This window comes from Ochotona princeps, chromosome 21 (genome assembly GCF_030435755.1).
Source record: "Ochotona princeps isolate mOchPri1 chromosome 21, mOchPri1.hap1, whole genome shotgun sequence".
Classification (NCBI taxonomy): Eukaryota; Metazoa; Chordata; class Mammalia; order Lagomorpha; family Ochotonidae; genus Ochotona; species Ochotona princeps.
Window position 1 is genome coordinate 30,204,393 of NC_080852.1, and position 20,763 is coordinate 30,225,155.

The 20,763-nt window shown below is 50.8% G+C and overlaps 2 protein-coding genes across 4 annotated transcripts in view; one reads left to right on the plus strand and one right to left on the minus strand.

Annotated features, from left to right (window-relative positions):
* ACKR2 (atypical chemokine receptor 2) overlaps positions 1-3,719 on the minus strand; it is a 53,535-nt gene extending 49,816 nt beyond the window's left edge. For 2 of the 3 annotated variants that reach the window (XM_058678471.1, XM_058678466.1), the window contains exons 1-2: positions 3,315-3,374; positions 2,783-2,908 (exon numbers count right to left, since the gene is read on the minus strand). The gene's annotated coding sequence lies outside the window, so the exon portion shown is untranslated. Of the gene's footprint in view, positions 1-2,782; positions 2,909-3,314; positions 3,375-3,561 lie in introns of those variants that run through there. The other variant, XM_058678467.1, reaches the window with a different exon arrangement.
* Positions 3,720-3,722: 3 nt separating this feature from the next.
* Positions 3,723-20,763, plus strand: part of CCDC13 (coiled-coil domain containing 13) — a 34,990-nt gene continuing 17,949 nt past the window's right edge. Inside the window, exons 1-8 of the mRNA XM_004581715.3 lie at positions 3,723-3,893; positions 8,514-8,755; positions 10,785-10,933; positions 15,591-15,733; positions 16,707-16,796; positions 17,259-17,375; positions 18,399-18,503; positions 20,512-20,673. Of these exons, the coding sequence (XP_004581772.3) occupies positions 3,843-3,893; positions 8,514-8,755; positions 10,785-10,933; positions 15,591-15,733; positions 16,707-16,796; positions 17,259-17,375; positions 18,399-18,503; positions 20,512-20,673 (1,059 nt within the window). The 5' untranslated portion in view covers positions 3,723-3,842. The remainder of the gene's footprint in view (positions 3,894-8,513; positions 8,756-10,784; positions 10,934-15,590; positions 15,734-16,706; positions 16,797-17,258; positions 17,376-18,398; positions 18,504-20,511; positions 20,674-20,763) is intronic.

A 20,763-nucleotide genomic window follows, 5' to 3' on the forward strand; every position in this document is an offset into this window, starting at 1 on the left:
CAACATAGGAGACAGATCTGTTCATCGCTCAGTTGGCCTAACAGACCTAACCCCAGCCTGGTCTCCCATGTGGGTGGCAAGGGTTTAAGCACTTGGGCCTTCTGCTGCCTTCTGGGGTGTATTAGCAGGAAGCTGGATCTGAAGTGGAGCAGCTGGGGCTCAAACCAGTGCTCTGGTTTGGGATGCTGCCACCACAGGTTAACCTGCTACACCAGCCAGTCCCTCGTTCTGCTTTAAGTTTGATTATACTCCATTATATGTGTATATATTTTGCTTGTTAATTTGTTGCTGTGTACTTTCCACCTTTTTGCAGTTGTGCGTAGTGCTGCCATGAACATGGGGTATGATTATCTGAGTCCTTGCCTTCACTTCTGGGCATGTGCTAGAAGTGCAATGATTAGATCATATGGTTATTCTGTAATTAACCTTTTGAGAAATTGTTAAACTTTTCCATAGAAGCTACACCATTTTACACATTCCCACCACCAATACACAGCGGTTGTAAGTTTTCCACATCCTAGCCTGTAGTAGTGATTTTCTTCCCTGCAATTTGCTTGATTTTCAATAGAAGTTCAAAACGCATTCAAGAGAAGATAGCTTTTCGGCAAATGACATTGGGACATTTTGACATTCCCCACCACCCAAAAACCTTAAACTTGACACCTTATATAAAAATTACAGCAAATACATCATGGAAACAAAACCCTATGCTTTTAGAAAGTAGAGGGAAACATCTATAGGGTCCAGAGCTAAGCAACAAACTTCATAAATGTAACATAAAAAACAATCTATAAAGGAGGGAAATTGATAAACTGAATTCTGTCAAAATCAAAACCTCTTCTGTGAAGTGCATGTGGAAAGGACAAGTCCAGCGACTTAAAAAAGCTCTGCAAGCCACAAAATACCAGCACACAGAATGTATAAAGAAGTCTCAAGACTCAATACCTAAATTCGGGCAACAGACACTTCACCAAAGAATATACAGAGAGCAAATAAACACATGCAAAAAATGCTCAATGAAAAAATCTGGCAGGGGGGAGGGCAGCACAGGGGCTCAACAGGCTAATCCTGCACTGGTTTGTGTCCCAGCTGCTCCACTTCCCTTCCAGCTGCCTGCTTGTGGCCTGAGAAAGCAATGCAGAATGGCCCAAAGCCTTGGGACTATGCACCCACATGGGAGACCCAGAAGCAGCTCCTGCCTCTTGCCTTTGGATCAACTCAGTTCTGGCCTTTTACCACTTGGAGAGTGAACAGCTCTAGCTGTTTCTCCTTCTCTGTAAATCTGCTTTTCAAATAAAAATACATCTTTTTTTAAAATACTCAATGTTGTCTTATCTATTCAGATTAGAACCACAATGAGATATCACTGCACACTTAGTAAAATGGCGGAAACAAAAGTCATGATAACAAATGTTAGCAAGACTGTGATGAGATCAGATCACTTATACATTTCTGCTACTAATGCAAAATGACACAGTCACTCTGGAAAACAGTGGGACAGTTTCTAATAAAACTAAATACGCATTTATATGGCCCAGCCACTGCACTCTTAGATATTTGGTCCACAGAAATAATAACAAAAACCTGTACATAAATGTCCATAGCAGCTCAGACACCCTTCAGTGGATGGATGGTTAAACTGAGGGACATCCATATGCCGCGGCCATAGCTGTGACTCAGCAGCAAGTGTCCAGCATCTTAGATCCCAAGTCTATGATGTCACAGTCATACTGCCATCCTGAATCAGTGATTTCATTGCTGGGTCTATGATGTCATTACTGAGTTTACGACAGACTCAGCAATAAATAGATCATTCACACACAACCACTTAAAGCTCCAGAGAATTATTCCAAGTTTTTAAAAAAGAAATTAAATACTGTATTTACAAAAAGTTTCTAAAATGACAAAATTTTAGAGATGAAGGACAGGTTAGTGTTTATTGGGGTGTTAGTGGCTGGAGGGGTGTCCTGTGATAGTAAGTGTTCAGTCTCTTGACTGGTGGTGGGTACATGAAGTTACATGAAATAAAACAAAGGAAACTAAGTAAGCTCCGTGGGTTTCATCAATATCCTGGTTATAATACAGGATTACTGTTAGGGAAATATTATCACTGGGGGGAGGGGGACTGGTAAACTGTACATGGGACCTCCCCACAGTATCTCTTACAACTGCATGTGAACCTGTCATTATCTCAGTTTTTCTGTTTATAATAAGCAAACAACAACAAAACACAAGAATGCCTACAAGTACTTCTGGTTGGAGAAACAGAAGGTAGGCTGGGATGAATAAACACTTGTACAGTGCTCAAGAGAGTGTACATCGAGACCTTTGCAGAGAGACTACAGGGCTCCCTGAATGAGGAAACATCAAGTTACAGATGCCAGAAAGTTCCCAGGAACAGGCAGGAGAGTCTAAGGGGTGGAGGTAGAAGGGTGGCAACCCTAGAGGAAAATCACCCCTGGCTTTCTGGGTACAGGTTATTGTACGGACGGTGCCTCGGTCAAAGGCCATCCTAGAACTGCTAGTGTACAATGTCACCCCCTTCCCTAACTCCTTAGCATGCTCCCTGGAATGCCTGTCCGCGTTGTCCTCTTTGTAGCATTCTCCTATCTTGAGGGAAAGCTGCCTCTGAGAGGACAATGCCTGCTCCTGGTTCATCCCTGAATGCTGCGCTGCCCACAACTGCCACATGCAAGTTCCTGGGAGATGTTTACCAACCTGACGCTTGCCCTTCAGCCTGTCTCCCTGCATGACACACAGGTCTGAGGCGTCTTCCGCTCACCTGACAGAGAACTGGAGACCAACCAGAAAAACGCATGCTTGCTTCATCAGCAGCTGCCGGGCTTACGCCTGCATCCCAGGGTTGCTCTAGGACTGCTGTCTTCCTGCACATCCACGGGGAGTTCACCTTTAAGGCGGGAAAGAGAAACAATGGTAATATATACTTGAAGACTACAAAGCCCAAGATAACTATTTGAAAAGCTTCCCTCGATTGTCTTGTCTAAAAACTTGCCTCCCGTCTCCGTGTAGCCCTGAAATGGAGTGAACGCCTTAGGTTGGAAGGTACTTTAAAAATTGGTTTTCCTCTATGAAAATCAACTATGTTCAATATTACCCCCCCCCAAAAAAAATCTAAAGTGCAAAAATAAAGCATACTGCAATTCCATCACCCAAACACGAGGAGTCTTCAAAACAGCTGATGGAAAACGTGAGAAAACTATGCTTGGATTTCAATCATTTTTATATTCCATTTTTCATGAGCGTTGAAAGTATTTTTTTTTCTTTTTACTTATTTGACACACATACATACACACCCCCTATGATTCACGCTCTGAAAGCTCGCCGAGAGCCGGGGCGGGAGCTCCAGCCAAGGCTCGCGGGTGGGTACACCATTCCCAAGACCGTAACGGTCCGCCCCAGTAACACGCTCGGCTAGGGCGCTGGGAATCAAACGCAGGCAGGAGGAACTCCTCAGTGCGGGACGCCAGACACCAACAACTTGGCCATCTCTGACAGGATCTAGGGCCTCGTGCCTTGGTGCCCCGCCCGCTCCCGGCTCACCATTCCCTTTCCTCACATTAACACGTTTCACAGAGACTCTACACGTCCGTGTTAAATGTCACGGCGAAGGGGTTCACTGTTCAACACCCCGCGTGTTCCACAAGCCCCGAACCTAAGCCCTCAGCGCTCCTCACCGTCAGAACGAACCTAAGCCCTCAGCGCTTCCTTGAACGCCCGGCGGGCTCTCGGCCCCCGTAGCGGCGTGGTGACGTCACGAGGGCGACTCTGGTTTCCCTGGTGACGGTTGCCAGGGCAGCGTGTGCCGGCGTCCGGAAGAGTTGATGACCGTGGAAGCTGCAGCCGTGCTAGAAAGGAGGCGCGGAGAGACAGCTGTAAGTGCCGGGGAAGGCAGAAGGGCCCGAGCTGGAGCCCAGGGTGCCTCCCTCCGTCCCCGCGAACCTTCGCGCTCACCCTCCTCGTTCCCCCAGGCACACCCGACGCTTGGATCGGCGCAAAGGGTCATCTGAGCAAGGTCTTTTGTAGGAGGTGGCAGAGTACGACTGGTCTCTGAGAGAGGAGACGGAGCTACGCGCCCGAGGGGCATGCAGTCCCGCATCTCTCAGGCCCCCTTCCAGGGCCAGCGACCACGGGACGAGGGAGTCCCCTCAGAGCGGGGCGCCAGCTCCCAGCGAACCACAGGTGCCATGTCCATCCCTGCACGGGAATGCCGCCTTGGTGGGCCTTGTTCAGCAATCTGTGGGACCACTCACTGGTCCCAGGCATGGCCTCTGAGCCCTCGTGTCGCCGCAGGACTCCCAAGCACGCACCACACCCTGGCCTCCCTCCCAGGACTCGAACTGAGTCAGTTCTTTCCATGCACCTAAGCTTTCACTTAAAAACAAAAAGTAAATGGCCATTTGCTTACAGCCATCTCACACGGACATTATACAGCACAGGGTTCCCGTGTGCACACCAGCCCCAGCCCCGGGGCCTCTCTAATTAACGTTTTGCACCGGTTATATGTGTTAACCATTAATAAGCCTATTATTGGTATGCTGTCATTAACTGAATTCCTAGTTGACTTTAGGGTTCTGGTCTGTGGGTTTTGATAAATGAATCATGCTAGGCATCCATTGTTAAGGTGTCGTGTGGATGTTTCACAGACCCCAAAACCCCTGAAGTTCCAAGCTGTCCATTTCCTCCTCCGTCTACCTGCCGCACGCCCCGGCAAATCACTGCGCGTTTTACTGTCTCATTTTGCTTTTTCCTGAATGTCCTGTGGTTGCAGTCATGCCACATCTACTGTTTTCAAACTGACTACTTTGCAAGGTGCACTCAAGGTTTCTTTCTTTTCTTTTCTTTTTTTGTTCCTTTTTTTTGTCTTTTCACAGCTGGATGGCTCATTTCTTTTCCTCGGTAAATAACACTCCCTTGAGGTTAAGTACCTGTGTATCTTTTTGCCTGTGACAGTACATCTTGGTAGTTTCTGATTTTTTTGGCAGTTTTGAATAAAGCTACTATAGACGCTTGGCGTGCAGGCTTTAGTGTGGACATAGTGGTCAACCATTTGGGTAAAGACGACTCCTGGGTCAATGTAGTGTGTGAGGTCGAGAAAAAAACCTGCCAAACTGTCTTCCACAGTGGCTTTGCCATTTTGTGTTACCACTGGCAATAAATGAAAACTCATTTGCTTTATATCCTTGTCAGCAAGGATTATACATATATATCCTTGGTGATATCAGTGTTTTGAATTTTAGCCATTCCAATAGGTATGGAGTGATATCTCAGTTTTTATTCTTATTTGCAATTCCCTGATGCCGGGATATTGAATATTTCATAAGCATTTCATGTTTCTTTGCCATCAGTACATGCTCGTTGTTACAAAAAGAAAATGAAAGAAAACAAAGGCAGAAACATAGGTGCACTTTGTTGCCTCGTTTGCCTGCTCCGGGAGTGGTCATTTGTGTAACGCTTCTTTGCATGAATTTTGAATGCAGTTCTTTTTCAGATTGGCGTTTTGTGCAGATTTCTTTCCAATCTACAGTTTCTCTTTTCATTCTCTCAGCTGTGTCTTCCCATGAGAGGTGTTTTACTTTAAAGAAGTCCAATGTATCAGTCTTTACGGACCTTGCTCTGGGTGCTGCATTTGAAAAGCCCGCCAAACCCAAGGTCATCGGGACGGTCTCCCCTGTGGGTTTTTTTTTTTTTAAGATTTATTTTATTTTTTATTGGAAAGTCAGATAGAGAAGAGGAGAGGAGAGATAGAGAGGAAGATCTTCCGTCCATTGGTCACTCCCCAGGCGGCCACAATGGCCAGTGCTGAGCCAATCCTAAGGTGGGAGCCAGGAGCTTCCTCCAGGTCTCCCACACAGGTGCAGGGTCCCAAGGCTTTGGGCCATCCTTGACTGCTTTCCCAGGCCACAAGCAGGGAGCTGGATGGGAAGTGGAGCTGCCGGGATTAGAACCGGCGCCCATATAGGATCCTTTGCGTGTGCAAGGCAAGGAGTTTAGCCACTAGGCCTTTGTGCCGGGTCCTCGCCTGTGGTCTTTTAGAAGATGTACAGCTCTGCATCTTCAGTTTAGGTGTTCAGTGAATTTTGTGAGAGGCGTGGATTTATTTCTTTTTCTTCTTCTTTTTTTGGCATGTGGATGTTTTGCCGTCCCAAAACCGTATGATGGAAAGGATTTCCTTTCGCCATTCTCCGTGGAATTTCTTTTACTTCTTTGTCAAGGATCAGTTGACTGTATCTATGTGACTATTTCTAGGCTGTTGACTTGGTTTAAATGATGTATTTGTTCAGTCACCAGGGCCACACTGTGTTAAGCAGCCTCAGAGGAAGTCTTGGGGTTAGCTAGTGTCGGTTCACATCTGTTGCTGTCCCTCAAATGTTGGGTTGGCTGTTGTGGGTCTTTGGCCTCTCCTGTAAACTCCCAGATCAGTTTGATATGCAGAAGAGAGAAATAAAAATATATTCTGCTTACCAGAATTTTATAGTTTTTCTTCTACAGATCTTGGTGCATATTTTGTTATATTTATGCCACATTTCCTTTAGTAAGCAATATCAGTAGTGGAAGGGATAAAAACTATTGAAAGCTGTTTTTAAAAAGATGGGCTTTGTTACCATCACTCGTGAATTAGCATTTATTGCAAGGACTTGTGAATAGCTTCCTCACAGATGCGGCAAATGCCTTATGAAAGCTCGTGGACCAAGATGGCAAACTTGATTAATTTGTTCCAGAAATATGTATTAAGTACCGAATGTGTGCCGGGTATTTTGATAAGTACTATAATACAATCATGAAGCAAACGTTTAGATTAAAGTGTGTGTGAGTGTGTCGTAAAGTTGCCAACATGCTAATGGGGAAAGATGGATCATGTGCAGATAGGTGGAATATGCTGTGTGTCAGATGGCTCAAAGCATGATGAGGAGAGAGAAATTTAGGCATGGGAGACAGAATGCGGAGGTCGGGGAGGGTGTCCCCGAGAGGGTGCTGTAGGAGTGATGACCTGCCGAGGTCAGGCAGGGGCCCATCCCTGAAGAAGACTGACTTTGATCATGATGAAGGATGGGTTGCAAGGGGAGCCAGGTTACACTGGGCCCTGCTTTTGTGCTCGATCTGACGAGGGTGCTAGCAGGGCGGCCCTGGCGGATGTACTGAGGCAGGGTACAAGTAAGGGCAGGTGAAGGCACGTGAGCTAGAGCCCACAGTGATGCTCTGAGTGGACGGTCGTTGTTGATCTAGAGTGGTTGAGGTAAAGATGCTGAGAAGTTTTAGGTGCTAGGTACATTTTGGAGGTGACAACAGGAAAATGTGCTGATGGATTCCGTGTGGACGAGGCTTGGAGGACACAGGTCAACAGCCATTGCTAGAGTTTCACTTGTTGTTGTTGTTGTTGTTAAAGATTTTTTTTTTTTATTGGAAAAAAAAAGAGAAAGATCTTTCATCTGCTGGTTCACTCCCAAGGTGGCTACAACAGCCGCAGCTGGGCCGGCTTCTTCTGGGTCTCCCACGTGGGTGCAGGGTCCCAAGGCTTTGGGCCATCCTCAACTACTTTCCCAGGGTACAAGCAGGGAGTTGGATGGAAAATGGAGCAGTTGGGATACAAACTGGCACCCATATGGGATCCCGGCACATGTAAAGCAAGGACTTCAGCTGCTAGGCTATCGCACTGGGCCCATTTTGCTTTTGCACTTGCCCCTCTGCCCAGACTCCAGTTAGTTCCCACATATGCTTCAGCCCTCACTCAGCTCATTTACTTAGGGAAGCCCCCCGAACCCTGCCATCTGTGTCAGACTCCTGGTAGAGGCTCTCAGCTCCTTGGACCTCATCTTGAAAACATTATGGTTAAGGCAGAAGACTTTCCAACCAGTGTCTGAACACTGTGAGGATGACCCTCAAACGGTAGTGCTGAGGGAAAAAAAAAAAGCCAAACACAAAAGATTGGTCAAGATTTAGTTATAGAACATTTTACAAATGACTGCACTGGATAGAAGAGGGGACCCAGGAGTGTCTGCGCGTGCTGGAGATGGTCTTCCGTGATGGCATTTGTAGTTCTCAGATCTTGCAGCAAACTGCGACTCCAGTATAGAATGAGATCTGGGGATGTGGGGGAAGCAGCCGCGTCCTCTGAGGTGGTCCTGGCTCCAGGCAGCCCCAGGAATCTGCCCTGTGCCTAAGGGAAGGAAAGGCGACCATGAGTCAGGGTGAGTGAGGGCAGCAGGCAAAGCCACAGAGATTCTGAGCCTGGGCCTTGCTCAGATCAGCATGTGAAATGCTGTGCTTGGAGGAGCTGTCTGCTGGGCCCCCAGCAGAGGTGCTCTCAGAGGTGTGCCTTGGTGGAAAGATGCTGTGCACACAGGATTTGCGGCTCGCTGCATGTACGTAGTAACCCATTGTTAAAAGCAGCGGCAGTCACAGTGTCCGAGCTCACTCCTAGAATTTGGGATTGAGCTGGTGGGAGCACCCCACGCCCTGTGGGGTTTGCTTCAGGCTGTTTTTCTGACTTCCAGGGCGAGATGGAAGCCGAGGACACACTGGAAGCAGATGAAAATGCTTCGCAGGATACCTTGCGGCTGCAGTTCAAGGCCATGCAGGAGATGCAGCACAAACGGCTGCAGAAGCAGATGGAGAAAAGGAAGGAAAAGGCACTAAGCCTCCAAAGCAGAGCCGATGAGCAGCAGGAGTCCCCGCAGGTGTCCGAAGGCCTCAGCCTTTTCCTTGAGGAAGACTCAAGGGCCAACTTTGAGCGAGGGTAAGCGTGTGTTTGAGCACTCCAGGAGACCTGCAGGACGGTGGAGGAGAAGGCAGGGGAGAAATGACTGATGGTGTGGATGTCCAACACAAACGCTGTGATTAAAGACACTGGCATCTAATTGATCTGTGTGCCCGAGGACACAGTGTGATAGGAAATGTACTTTGAAAGCATTTAAAATCTAAGCTTTTGAATTCATATAGGCGTAGTTTACTCAAATTTTCTTTTGCAGAAAACCATGTTTGCGTTTCCTAGGAGCTGGTTGGCCCCTGGGGTGCGGGGAGGAGGTTTCAAAGGTGGCCCTTGCTACAATCTCATTGGGGGTCTTTCTGCAGGGACAACACATAAACACTCCCTGTCCCGGGGAAGCTCTCGCTGGATCCTTTGTGCTTTTTTTATAATTGGTTAAAAAAAAATTTAAAAGATACCCAGTGCAATCTCAATATTTGCTCTGGATTCTCAAAGACGCTACCCAGATGCATTTGAATCTGCTCTGCTTGTAAGAAGCCAGCTCCTGTAGTAATATTTAATCTTCTGCTGGTCATTCTTCTTTTTTACTTAAAAATCACAGTGGTCATTGAATTGTTTCTTTGTCCCTGGTCTTGCCCCAAATCTACTCTCTCCATCTTCAAATTCTGCTTTTATTACGGCCTCTTACTTTCCAAAAAATATTCTATCTAGAAATCCTAATTGGGAAGCAAAACTTTCTCGATCGTTGATGCGTTCCCTCTGAGTTAATCCCCAGATCTGTCGCCCAGACAGAGGAACTGGGGTGGTAGACACCAGCCCTGATAGTGGAGTGTGAACTACAAGGACAGCACCGACCACCACCCAACCATGACTGCTCCCTCTGACAGCCCCTCCCGAGCTGTGCCTCAGAGAAGTGATCCCAGACACTCCTCAGTCTTGGGTTCTTCACGTCTTATCATAGTTGCAATAAGAACCTCACAAGGCAGTCTATACAAACTCAACCACCTGTAGTAATTTTCTGTCAGGTTTACCTGAATCCTGGGCCTTGCCTCAAATTTACTGATCTTCCAAGGTACTCACACGTGTGGTTTATGTGTGTGTGTGTGTGTGTGTGTGTGTGTGTGTGTGTGTATACACTGCAGAAGCTGTGTCAAAACTTGGGGAGTGCAGCTGCAGTGAGAGGAGGAAATGTGTAGCCTTAATGAAAGCCGCATTTCACGAGTTTTGCTACAGCTTTAGCAGTGGCGCCTTTGTAAATGCTTCATGATGCACATTAGGCTTTCTTTTTTTTTTAATGTAGATTTATTTCTTTTTCTTTGAAAGGCAGATTTTCAATAAAGGAGAGAGAGAGAGAATATCCTTCATTCTCTGGCTCACCCCCCAAATTGCTGCAGTGGCCAGAGCCGAGCTCATCCGAACCCAGGAGCCAGGAGCCTCTTCCAGGTCTCCCATGTGGGTTCAGGGGCCCAGGGACTTGAGTCCGCCTCTGCTACTTTCCCAGGTCATAAGCAGGGAATTGGATCAGAAGTGTTGCAGTCAAGATTAGAACCACTGGTACCCATATGGGATACTGCTGCTGCAGGTGGAAGATTAGCCTGTTGAGCCATCACACCAGCCCCCATATGATGCTTTTTTCTTAGCCCACAGATAATTTCAGAATGTGGGGCTTATTATAATATCAGCGTATGACATGATCTGAGTTTCTTTTTGTTTGTTATACTTTTTTTTCTTTTGCTTGGCCTTGACAGGCTTACTCCATTCTTGCGCATGTCGGCTGCCTGTTTGAAAGGAGTGTGATTTCTCTGGGGTTGCGGGGAGAGCGGTTTTGGGCAGCTCTGTGTTGGGGTCAGCTAATAAACAGTGCTATTCATCCTTCTATCTCCTTACACTTGCGCGTGTAAGTGTATGCACTTGACCATTCAGCTCTGAGAATACTCGAAGTCCCTTACTTTCTGTTTCCTAACAGTGTCTGATGCCCAACAAAGGCACAGTAAGCCTAGACGCTGGGGGCCCGACCCCTCCCTCGAGAAGGAACGGTAACTCTGCCTTTGCCTTGTAGGGTGCTTGAAGATGAGATTAAACAGCTTCGAGATGAGCTCAGGGAAACAGTTGATGAGAACGGGCGACTGTATAAGCTGCTGAAGGAAAGGGACTTTGAAATCAAACACCTGAAAAAGAAAATAGAAGAGGACAGGTTTGCCTTCACAGGTAGTTGCACGGTGGCTTGTGACTGTCCAGGCTGTGACGTCTGGGTGGGCTGGCCCAGCTGCCACGAGGCCTGCTGGGAAGGGTATACAGAAGGTTCCAGAGGACAGAACCTGCCAAGGGTCAGTCATTTGGGGGTCATACTTGTCCTCAAGGGGTCCAGGAAGCCAGGGCAGGGGTAGAGGAAGGGAGCAGGCTCAGGGATGCCAGGGTGCCAGGAAATGGGAACACGGGGCAGCCAGGGGCAGCAAGCCAGTGTCCCTAGCAAGGATGGGGAGCCACCGAGGACTCATGACAAGCTTCTCTGGCCTGCTCACAGCATGTCCTGTGGGCGGGCAGGGTCTGTTTCTTACTGGTACTCTGGCTCAGGCCAGGTGTCGGGGCATTTAAAATAAACTCCTCTTATAGGGCAGACATTCACTGGACAGCACCTGCTGTCACTGCTCCAGAAAGAAGGTGAGGCAGGGAATTAGGCTGTTCTAGAAGAATTTCCTGGGACACAGCTGCCTGTGACTAGGCTGGGCTCTTGTCCCACAGCTCTGGGCTGGACCTTGGCATTGCTAGTTGAGACCTTGGCCCCATGAATCTGATGAGAATCTTGGTTTGGTGGGTCTAGGAAGGACCTCAACCCTGTGGGGGTGAGTTTGATTGTGCTCTGCTCTGTGTGACCCCATTAAGCAGTTCCCACATGCCTGGGAAACCAGAAAGTAGATGTCGCCAGTCAACAGAGAGGAGCAGGACTGCGCCAGCACTTGCCAGAGTGTCCCTCCCTGCCTCTGGAAGTGGGTACTACCCCCAGGACCAACTCTCCTTGTCAGTCAGTGCTGGATTAAAAGTCAAGGATTACATGCTAACTGTACCTCATTCCATTTTTTGCATTTTTTCTGTGATTAAAACAAAAATAAAAACAGTGAAGACAAGGCTTGGTGCTGGAGGAACAGACACTCGCAACCTGGCGCTGCCTGCAGCGAGTGGCCCGGGGGGGCGAGCCCCTGAACTGTGAGGCTGCAGAGAAGCTGCTGGGCTCCAGGGGGCGCAGGAGATCCACCTGTGCCCTACAGACTTGCGCTGCAGCATCTGAGGCTACCCGGTTCCCTGCCCTCTGCTGTTTGTACAACCTAGTCCCTTGCACATGGTGCCTCATCTGAAGGGGCACCTGTCTCTCCCTGAAGACCACTGGCATCCAGTCCTCACGCCACAGTCACCGTTTTTGATTTGCAACCTCACTTTTATTGGAGAGAGAAGTCTGACTGGCCTGTCTTGTGTTTTAATTTAAAAGAGGCTGTGGAGATGGGTGTTTGGCCTAGTGGTGAAGCTTGGGGCTAGATGGCTCGCACCCTGCGATGTGGTTCCACTCTTGGCCCCGGCTCCTGCCCCTGCTTCCTGCTGATGTAGGCCCTGGGAAGCAGTTGTGGTGATGGAGTCATTGAGTTCCTGCAGCCCATGTGGGAGCCCTGGGTTGTGTTTTCCTGCTTGCTGCTTGAACCCAGCCTGGCCTGGCCCAACCCAGCCCTGTCTGTTGCAGACATTTGAGGAATAAACCCACTGTATAGTGACTGCCTCTCCACGTCTCCAATAAACTGCAAAATAGGTCCTAGGGGATGCGTTCCTGACAGCTGGTGGGTACGTTCCATGTGGCTGGATTTTTAGTGATGGCCTTGGGCGGTTGGTTTTCATGTTCCTGTGTCTCTATATGTTTGTTAGTGATTGCTTTAATAGTTACAGATCACATAGCTGTCCACAGTCCACTTAGGATGACTACTGGTAGCCACTGAAGTGGAAGGTGGGTTCCTTGACTCCACTCACTCCCATAACAATCCCAATTTTGTAACAGATATAAGTATTCTACCTAAGTAAGTTCAAGGACTTGATTTTAACCATTGTACGTATTTTAAAGAAGCTAAGGAGCCAACAAAAATATTCCATTTTCACCCAGGTATTTTGCACGTCTCTGCTTGTTTTCACTGGGGTTGCAACTGCAAGAGTGGGGCTGGCCCAGAGACAAAGCAGAAAGAGACAGAAGGCAAAGCTCTTCTGCACCCCAATTTTCTCCCTTCTGCTTTTTTGGACTGGAGGCTTCGCTTGGACCTCTTTGTGGTGCCTAGTTCCAGGATTTATCTTGATCAGGGGTTGTGGGATGAAAGCATAACCCAGGCAGCTCACCACTGGGCCATCTGTTCTTCCGGGTGGGGTTTCCACCCGTGGCGTGCTTGCTGTTGTTCACTTTCAGAATCCGCAGCTGGCTGCCTGGCTCTTTGATCAGGGCTTTTGACTGTACCCAGTGATGGTGTATTTATTTTTTATTGGAAAGTCAGATTTACAGAGAGTAGGAGAGCCGAGAGGAAGCTCTTCTGTCCGATGATTCACTCCCCAAGCGATCACAACAGTGGGAGCTGAGCTGATCCGAAGCCAGGAGCTTCTTCAGAGTCTCCCATGCAGTTGCAGGGTCCCATAGCTTTAGACCGTCCTTGACTGCTTTCCTAGGCAACAAGCAGGGAGCTGGATGGGAAGCAGGGCTGCCAGGATTGGAACCAGCGCCCATATGGAATCCCGGATGTGCAAGGCGAGGGAGGACTCTAGCCACTCAGCAACCGCACCAGGCCCTCAAATAGCATTTCTTAAAATGCCAGATTGTTGGATGATGTTTCCTACTGACTCTTTAATCTCTATCCCAACCCCCACCCTACTGAAGGAGCCGGCAAGGCGAGTGTGCCATCTTGGTGCCAGATGATGCTCCTCTCTCCCTTGAGCCTCCACGGCTCCAGCTCTGAGCCTTTTTTCCTTTATACATCCTTGTCCTCTTGGGCTGTTTAAGAGCAGTTACTCACCCCCAGTCCCCAGTTGACCCAGGCCAGCAGCAGCAAGCCCAGGCAGAGGTGACTTAAAAACCATCCCATACCTCCATTTGCTTTTCACCAGCCATCGCCACCCCTACATCCCACCCATCCCCATCATGGTCTGAAGTATGGCATGGCCGAGTTAGAAAGCAGGAATGAAAAAATATCTCCAGCATTACCCACTGCTGCAAAATCAGCAGCACCCTGCAGATCCTCCCACAGATCAGGGACTTCGCTCCACAGGGACAGGGCTTCCACGGTGGCTCAGCCAGTCACTGGCCCTACTGGCCTAACTCCCCCAGCGTACCACCCATCAGCTGCGCAGCCCCACACCCTGCACCTTCCCCCAACTCCATCTAAAATAGCATCACCCCCTTCCCCTTGCCCAGCTTTGCTTCATGTCATAGCATGTATTCTTCTCAGATATTATCCTACCTACTTATTTGCTTGATCTGTCTTCCTTACTACAGTATAAGCTCCAGTAATCATTTTGCTGGTTTTTGGAGAAACACGGAGACACAGGCGGAGACAGAACTCCCAGATGGTTTGCTGCCTAAATCCCCGCAATGGCTGGAATTGGGCCAGGCCAAAGCCAGGAGCCAGGAACTCAATCCAGGTCTCCCGGAAGGGTGGCAGGAACCCGATTACTGGCGCTGTCACTGCTGCCACCCAAGCAATTAAACTTCCAGCCAAACACCCACCCTTCCATGAGTCTTTTTTTTTTTTAATTCACTGCTGAATCCCTAACCCCAAAAGGATGCAGCACTTGCTAAACACTCAAGTAAATATCTGCCAAATGGATATATGTATTATATAGGCCAGGTGTGACCCCAAAATTCGACCTAAGAAAGAACCCTGGCAGCACTCAGCAGTAAGCACTGATTCAGTCCAAATATGTGGGAGTTCATTGGGAACAAGCAGATCCAGGCCGGACGTGACTAGGGTGGTTCCGCTTTGTTCCTCATGGCTCCCTTCCTCTGCCTGGGATCAGCCAGCTGGCCTAGATGAGTTCTTGTGGAGATGGCGCAAATGATCTGAACTACAACACGTGCTTGTCAAGCCTCTGCCTGCCCCTCATCTGTTAGCATTCCGTTGGCCAAATCAAGTGACAGGGCTGAGCCCAGAGTCAGGCAGGCATGGCAGAGGGCTTGGCAGAACTGCAGGGCTGAGGGAATGGTTGTGTTACCCTGTGACTGGAGAAGCGTCAGAAGGATCGGGGCGGCGAGTCGATCCTCCAAGGAGTTACAGCTATGCTTCCTGACTTTTATTTTTTTAAGAAATTATTAACTTTTTTTAATTGGAAAAGCAGATTTACAGAGAAGGAGACACAGAGAGAAAGATCTCCTATTTGCTGGCTCACTTCTCAAATGTCCGCAATGGCCAGAGCTGAGCCCATCCGAAGCTACAAACCAGGAGCTTCTTCAGGGTCTCACACATGGGTGCAGTCTCAGAGCTTTGGGCCATCCTCTCCTGCTTTCCCAGGGCACAGGCAGGGAGCTGGGTGGGAAGTAGAGCAGCCAGGACAGGAACTGGTCCTCAAATGGGATCCCAGCCCTTGAATGTAGAAGATTATTCAATTGAGCCATCACATCAGGCCATAGTTTCTGATTTTATGATTTTCCTGGACACACTGAGCCTTTGAGGTTGCACCTCCCCTCACTGGAGATGGTCCCTGGGCCCCTGGGTGGGCGGTGAGTCTGCCCTTCTGTGAGTGTTCATGCCAAGCAGCATCTGCTTGCAGCACCCAGTGCCATGGGCAGTGGAGCACGAACCTGACGCGCAGCCTGTGCTTCTAACTGAGCTCCCATTGTTCTCATTTTCAGGGACAGCTGGCATGGCTGGAGATGTCATTGCCACCAAAATTGTCGACCTGTCCAAGAAGAACCGGCTGCTGATGGCAGAGTCGGAGGGTGCCAAGACCAGGGTGAAGCAGCTGAGCAATCGCGTCCAGGAGCTGGAGCGGGAAGTGAGGGCCGTGGCCTGTCTTCCTCTGCAGGGGATCCCCAGCATCTGTGCCCTGCCCCACCCCTCCCCCATCCCCATGTGCTAGGGGACCTACATCGCTTCCCCGTATGTGGCTGGAGGAAAAGGAGAACATTTCTCAATTCACATCCCGTGTGCTGGTGTTGGACTGCAGCTTCTGCCCTGTTTGCCCTCCAGAACCTACCCCAGGCATTAAACTTAGCATTGACCTAAGGTTGTGTTAGTCTAGGATGTGCTTTCTAAGAACCATCTCAGGTTCTGTGCCAGACCCTGGGGCGACTGGCGGGAACAAATTAGACATGGTAGGTCCCTGCCCTCCTGGGAGAAAAACCAGTGTAGTTAGAACCATGACAGAAGAATAGGGGTTGATGTGACAGCGACGGGGGATAGGCAGATGACAAAGGTAGGGAGGGAACATGAAAAATGTGGGAGAGAGGCTCCCCCATGCAGAGGGTTCCAGCAGGTGCAAAGGCCCTAAGTAGGCCTGAAAAGAGACCAGTGTGACCAAGAGCAGAACAGGGTGGGGCTAAAGGAATGGGAGGGCTGGTCTTGATGTGGAAGATGATCAGAAAACCACTTAAAGATCAGACAGTAGGCCTGCTGTCCGTAGCCAGTGTGGCAAGCGTCCTTGGGCCTCTGACCCTGTGTCCTGGTCTGTAACCCCAAGTCCATACATAAATACTTTATTCGCTGCCCCCACCCCACCTGCACCCCTGGCAATTTGGCTGCAGCATCATTACATATGAAGCTGTTAGTCCTGGGGCTGCTTCTGGGGTGGGGGGAGGAAGGAGGGAGCAGACAGTCCAGAGAAGTTGGCAAAGGAGACCCCTTCCACTAACTACCCTAAAGGGAGTCGACAGAGCAAACTACCATGACGGTGACCACACAGCCTCAGTTGGGCAGCACAGTTGCTGAGCAGGATTCAGTATTATACCTGAGGTTTGCTTTTTTTGCAGCTACAGATAGCCCTGACCAGGCTGCCAGCCAAGGGGGCCTCTGACACAGGAGCCAAGCCGCCGAGGGCCCAGATAAGAGACAACGCCTTGGTATGAATTCCCATCTGCTCGGAAGCCTGGCAGGCAGCTGTGGGCCTGAGAGTGGGGGCACCTGCGCCCAAGCTCTCCTGCCCCATTCCCACCGCCCACTGCCAAGCCCGGTGCCTGTTGTCTGCATTGCAGCATCCTCAGAGCAGCCTGCCTTCCCAAGGCAGCACTGAGTCAGTGGCCCGAAGGCTTCGCCACCTCCATGCTCTGGGCAGGATGGAAGAGGTTTCCTGAAGTTCTGGCCCCACCTCGGTTCCCACTTCCCAACCCAGGGCAGGTCCAGGAGAGAAGACAGGAAGCACCTTTCCCAACCATGGTGCCCAGCCCCGCAGGACTCGCCTCCCACCAGCCTCTGTTGTGCAGTGCTTAGTTCAGCCAGCATGTGGCTGGGCAAGTGGGAGGCTATGGTTAGCATCACAGCTTAGGCAGCAAGTGACCACCTTCTCCACTGTCCTTTCTGAGCAGCTGGAAACCCCAGAGGTGAAGGCCCTGCAGGACAGGCTGGCGGCCACGAACCTGAAGATGAGTGACCTGCGTAACCAGATCCAGTCAGTGAAGCAGGAGCTCCGCCTGGCTCAGAAGGTCCTCAGGGCTTGGGACTCCTCGTGGAGCTGGGGTCGGCCCAGCGGGTTCTGTTCAGGAGCAGGCAGTGTGCTCAGCCCCTGAGCGACCATGGGCGCTGGTCAGGCTCCAGGTCGCCTGACCTTTACCTGGGGTGGGGGGAGGCTCCATGGATGGGGCAGGGGAGAGAGGGAGTCACTGGCTGCCCCAAGGGGCCATGCCCACAGGCCCTTGTGGTGCCAACACAGATCTGGACTGAGGAAGACATTGCTGTCCACCAATACAGAGTCCTTGAAGCCTTCCCATGCCCCCAAGGAGCTGGAGGCCCCCACCCAGTAGGACATCTTTGACCGGAAGCCTGCCAAAACCTGCCTTCCGCCTCTGCTGTCTGTCCTGTTAGAAAATGAAGAGGTGGTTTGTGTATTCAAGGCCCCCTTTCAAAGGGAACCCTCTCAGACTGAGGACATAGGTCCCCTGGCTGGTTTGTGACTTATTTGTATTTACATAGCAAATTCTCTGGCATTTGTCCGCCACCCCCCCCCCCCCCCGCGGGAACCACTGAACCCAGCCAAGATTTCCCAAACAGTGTTCTATTGTGGAAACAGAGAACAGGGGTACTCTGGATCAGGCTTTGGGCCAGCCTCAGAGGGGCTGAGCTCACAAGCTGGAGGCTGTTGCTTCTGCTGCCCCCCCCCACCCCACCTCCAGTCCCCTAGAAGTCTTGAGGAGGTGCAACTGAGCCCTTCCTGAAACTCAGCATCCCAGTCCCCAGTGCCAGCCCTGCTCCCCGCTGTGCCCACTTGTCAGGAGGGCTGGACCGAGTGGCTGTAAGCATCCTGCTCCATCCGAGTTCCAGGTGACAGGTGTCTGGGTTCAGGGAGCAGGTGTTGATCAACCTTGAGGTCTGCTCATCCCAGACCGTGTCGGGATCAATGAGCCTTACTCTGGGTGTTGCTGGCAGCACTGCGGCCGCCTCTGTGCGTGCCAGGGTGATGGGTCTGGCAGACCGGCCACAGCCACACCGATGGCCCTATCTCCTGTCAGGTCTTGGCCAGCGAGGTTGGGGAAGACGTGAACGTACAGCAGCTCCTGTCCTCGCCAGGCACCTGGAGGGGTCGGGCCCAACAGATTCTCGTGTTGCAGAGCAAGGTGAGTGAGTCACCAGACACTTGACCCTGGACAAAGGATGCAGTGAGTCCCCAGCAAGACCTGCCCTGACTCACCTGAGAGATGGAAGCCCCCAGATCCCTCTGCAGGCCGCTGGTTCCTACAGGGCCCTCTCCTGCCCTAGGGCTGTTGTTTCCCATTCTAACCCCGCCAGCCTGGTTTTCATTTGCTATGTAACAAACAGGCACTTACATAACACTTACCACATGCCAGGCACTGGCCCTCAACCAGTGCCAACGCCTTTGGTTGGAATTATTTCACTCTAGGCAGATTCCTCCCCTCTCCTGCCTAGCCCCATGTCCCCCACACACTTAGCTCATGTAAATTTGCGCGACTGCTGTCATCAGAGGCTTTTCCCCAGTTCTTTCCAGATGCTTTTAGCCTTTTGAAAGTTTTTGTGATCCAATGAAAATGCAGCCTTGCCTCCCCCTTTATTTTCTAAATATTTGGGAGGAGACCAAAAGAGGCCTAGAGCAGGGACTCCAGTGAGCCAGACTTGGGGGCAATCCGGAAGCCGAGCACTACTCCATTCCCCTGCTGGCGGGGGCGTCTCCAGCCAGCTGCTTCCCTGCCCCATCCCACCCCATGTGCCTCCCCTGTGTGAGATGGAAACAGCAATTGAACCTAACCCCACAGGATGGCCGGGAAGACCCTGGGGTGCCTGGCCTGGAGGCAGCCTGGGACGAGGGTCAGCTGCGAGTTTTCCCATTTGCACACACCGAGTAACGCAGGGGCAGCTGTGTGGGCTGCACTCTGATGAGCACATGGCCTGCTTGCCTGCCTGTCCGCCCTGGGCCTCCGGGTTACGTTCCCGGTGACTTCTACCTTCAGAGTCTCCTGTGGGATCCTTGAAGGCAGCCCCGAACAAGAACTGATTGATGATCAGGACGTGGCCTTCCTTGGGGTACACCCCTCAAGCTGAGCCTCAGCCTCTGGCCTACCAGCTCTGCCTGTCTGTCTGCCCCTCCCCTGCCACCCCATCTCCTCTCCTGTGGCATGGAGATAGTAAGATCCCCTGCATTGGGTTGTCTTGGGGTGCAGTGAAGTGACACTTGGAAACCTTCCAGCACAGCGTGTGACTGTTAGAAGCTCTCCATACATTGGTTATTCTTGTTGGGTAGCGGTTCACTAAAGGCTCAAAAGCATGGCCTTGCATTGGTTAGCACGTAGGTGGCATTGCCACACAATGCCACACGAGGGCGCTGACACGTGGCAGGTGAACCTGCTCAGATTTGCCCGTTCTTCCTACATTTCCTGGTGTCCTTGAGGAAAACCAGCTCCTAAGAGTCATCTCACTGTCACCAAGGCAAAGTCCTCTCAGCCATTGGCCAGGAGCCTGTGTGTGCCAAGCTCCATGTTGAGGGCCTCACCGGGAACATCTTGGAGTTGCTCAAGTTGCCTATTCTTAAAAAAAAAAAAGTCACCTTACGACATTCATTTAAAATGCAGGTCCCCAGGCCCTTTGCCCTGGAGTGCTATGATTTATTGTCCTAGAGTGGGCACCAGAACTTGTCATTCCTTGGCTCAGGGCGGGAAGATGGGGGAGGGTTCCCCAGGCTCCAGCACATTGGGGATACTGACTCTTCCCAACATCATGAGAAGGGTAGTGAACCTGTTATACAGGCAAGGGAACTGGGGAACAGAGAAGTGAACCCCATAGGCACACAGGCAGAGGGGCTGCGAGCCAGTCACCCTGCCCATCCTCTGCAGGAGCTCCGGTGAGGGACCCTATGGCTCCCAAGGAGTCCCCACCTCTCCTCGGGACTCAGATGATGCAGCCTAGCCCCCCGCTGGGTTCCCATGGCCTCACGTAGCCCCTCAGAGCTGGGCTGGTCTCTTCTAAGCATTGTCCCCCGTTTCATTGAAGAAGCCAACTCCAGTGGTCCCAGCTCAGTGCCCATCTGGCACAGTGGCGTGGAGCGGGCACCTCAAAGTGAAAGAGTCCACGACCCTGGGGCCACTCTGAACACCGTGGCTCCACCACCTCCAGGTCCGAGAGCTGGAGAAGCAGTTGGGCCAGACACGGAGCCAGTCTGCGGAGACCACAGGTGAGGAGCCACCTGCCCATCCAGACCCAAGGAAGCTGTCAGCGCAGGAGAAGAACATGCTGAGGATCCGCAACCTGGAGAGGGAGAAACAGGAGAGCTGGGAGGTAACACGCCGGGGAGGAGCTCCAGGGCCCATGGGCAGGGAGTGCACCTGCCACCCTCAGAGGATGTCTGAGGCTCCTGGGAAGGAGGCA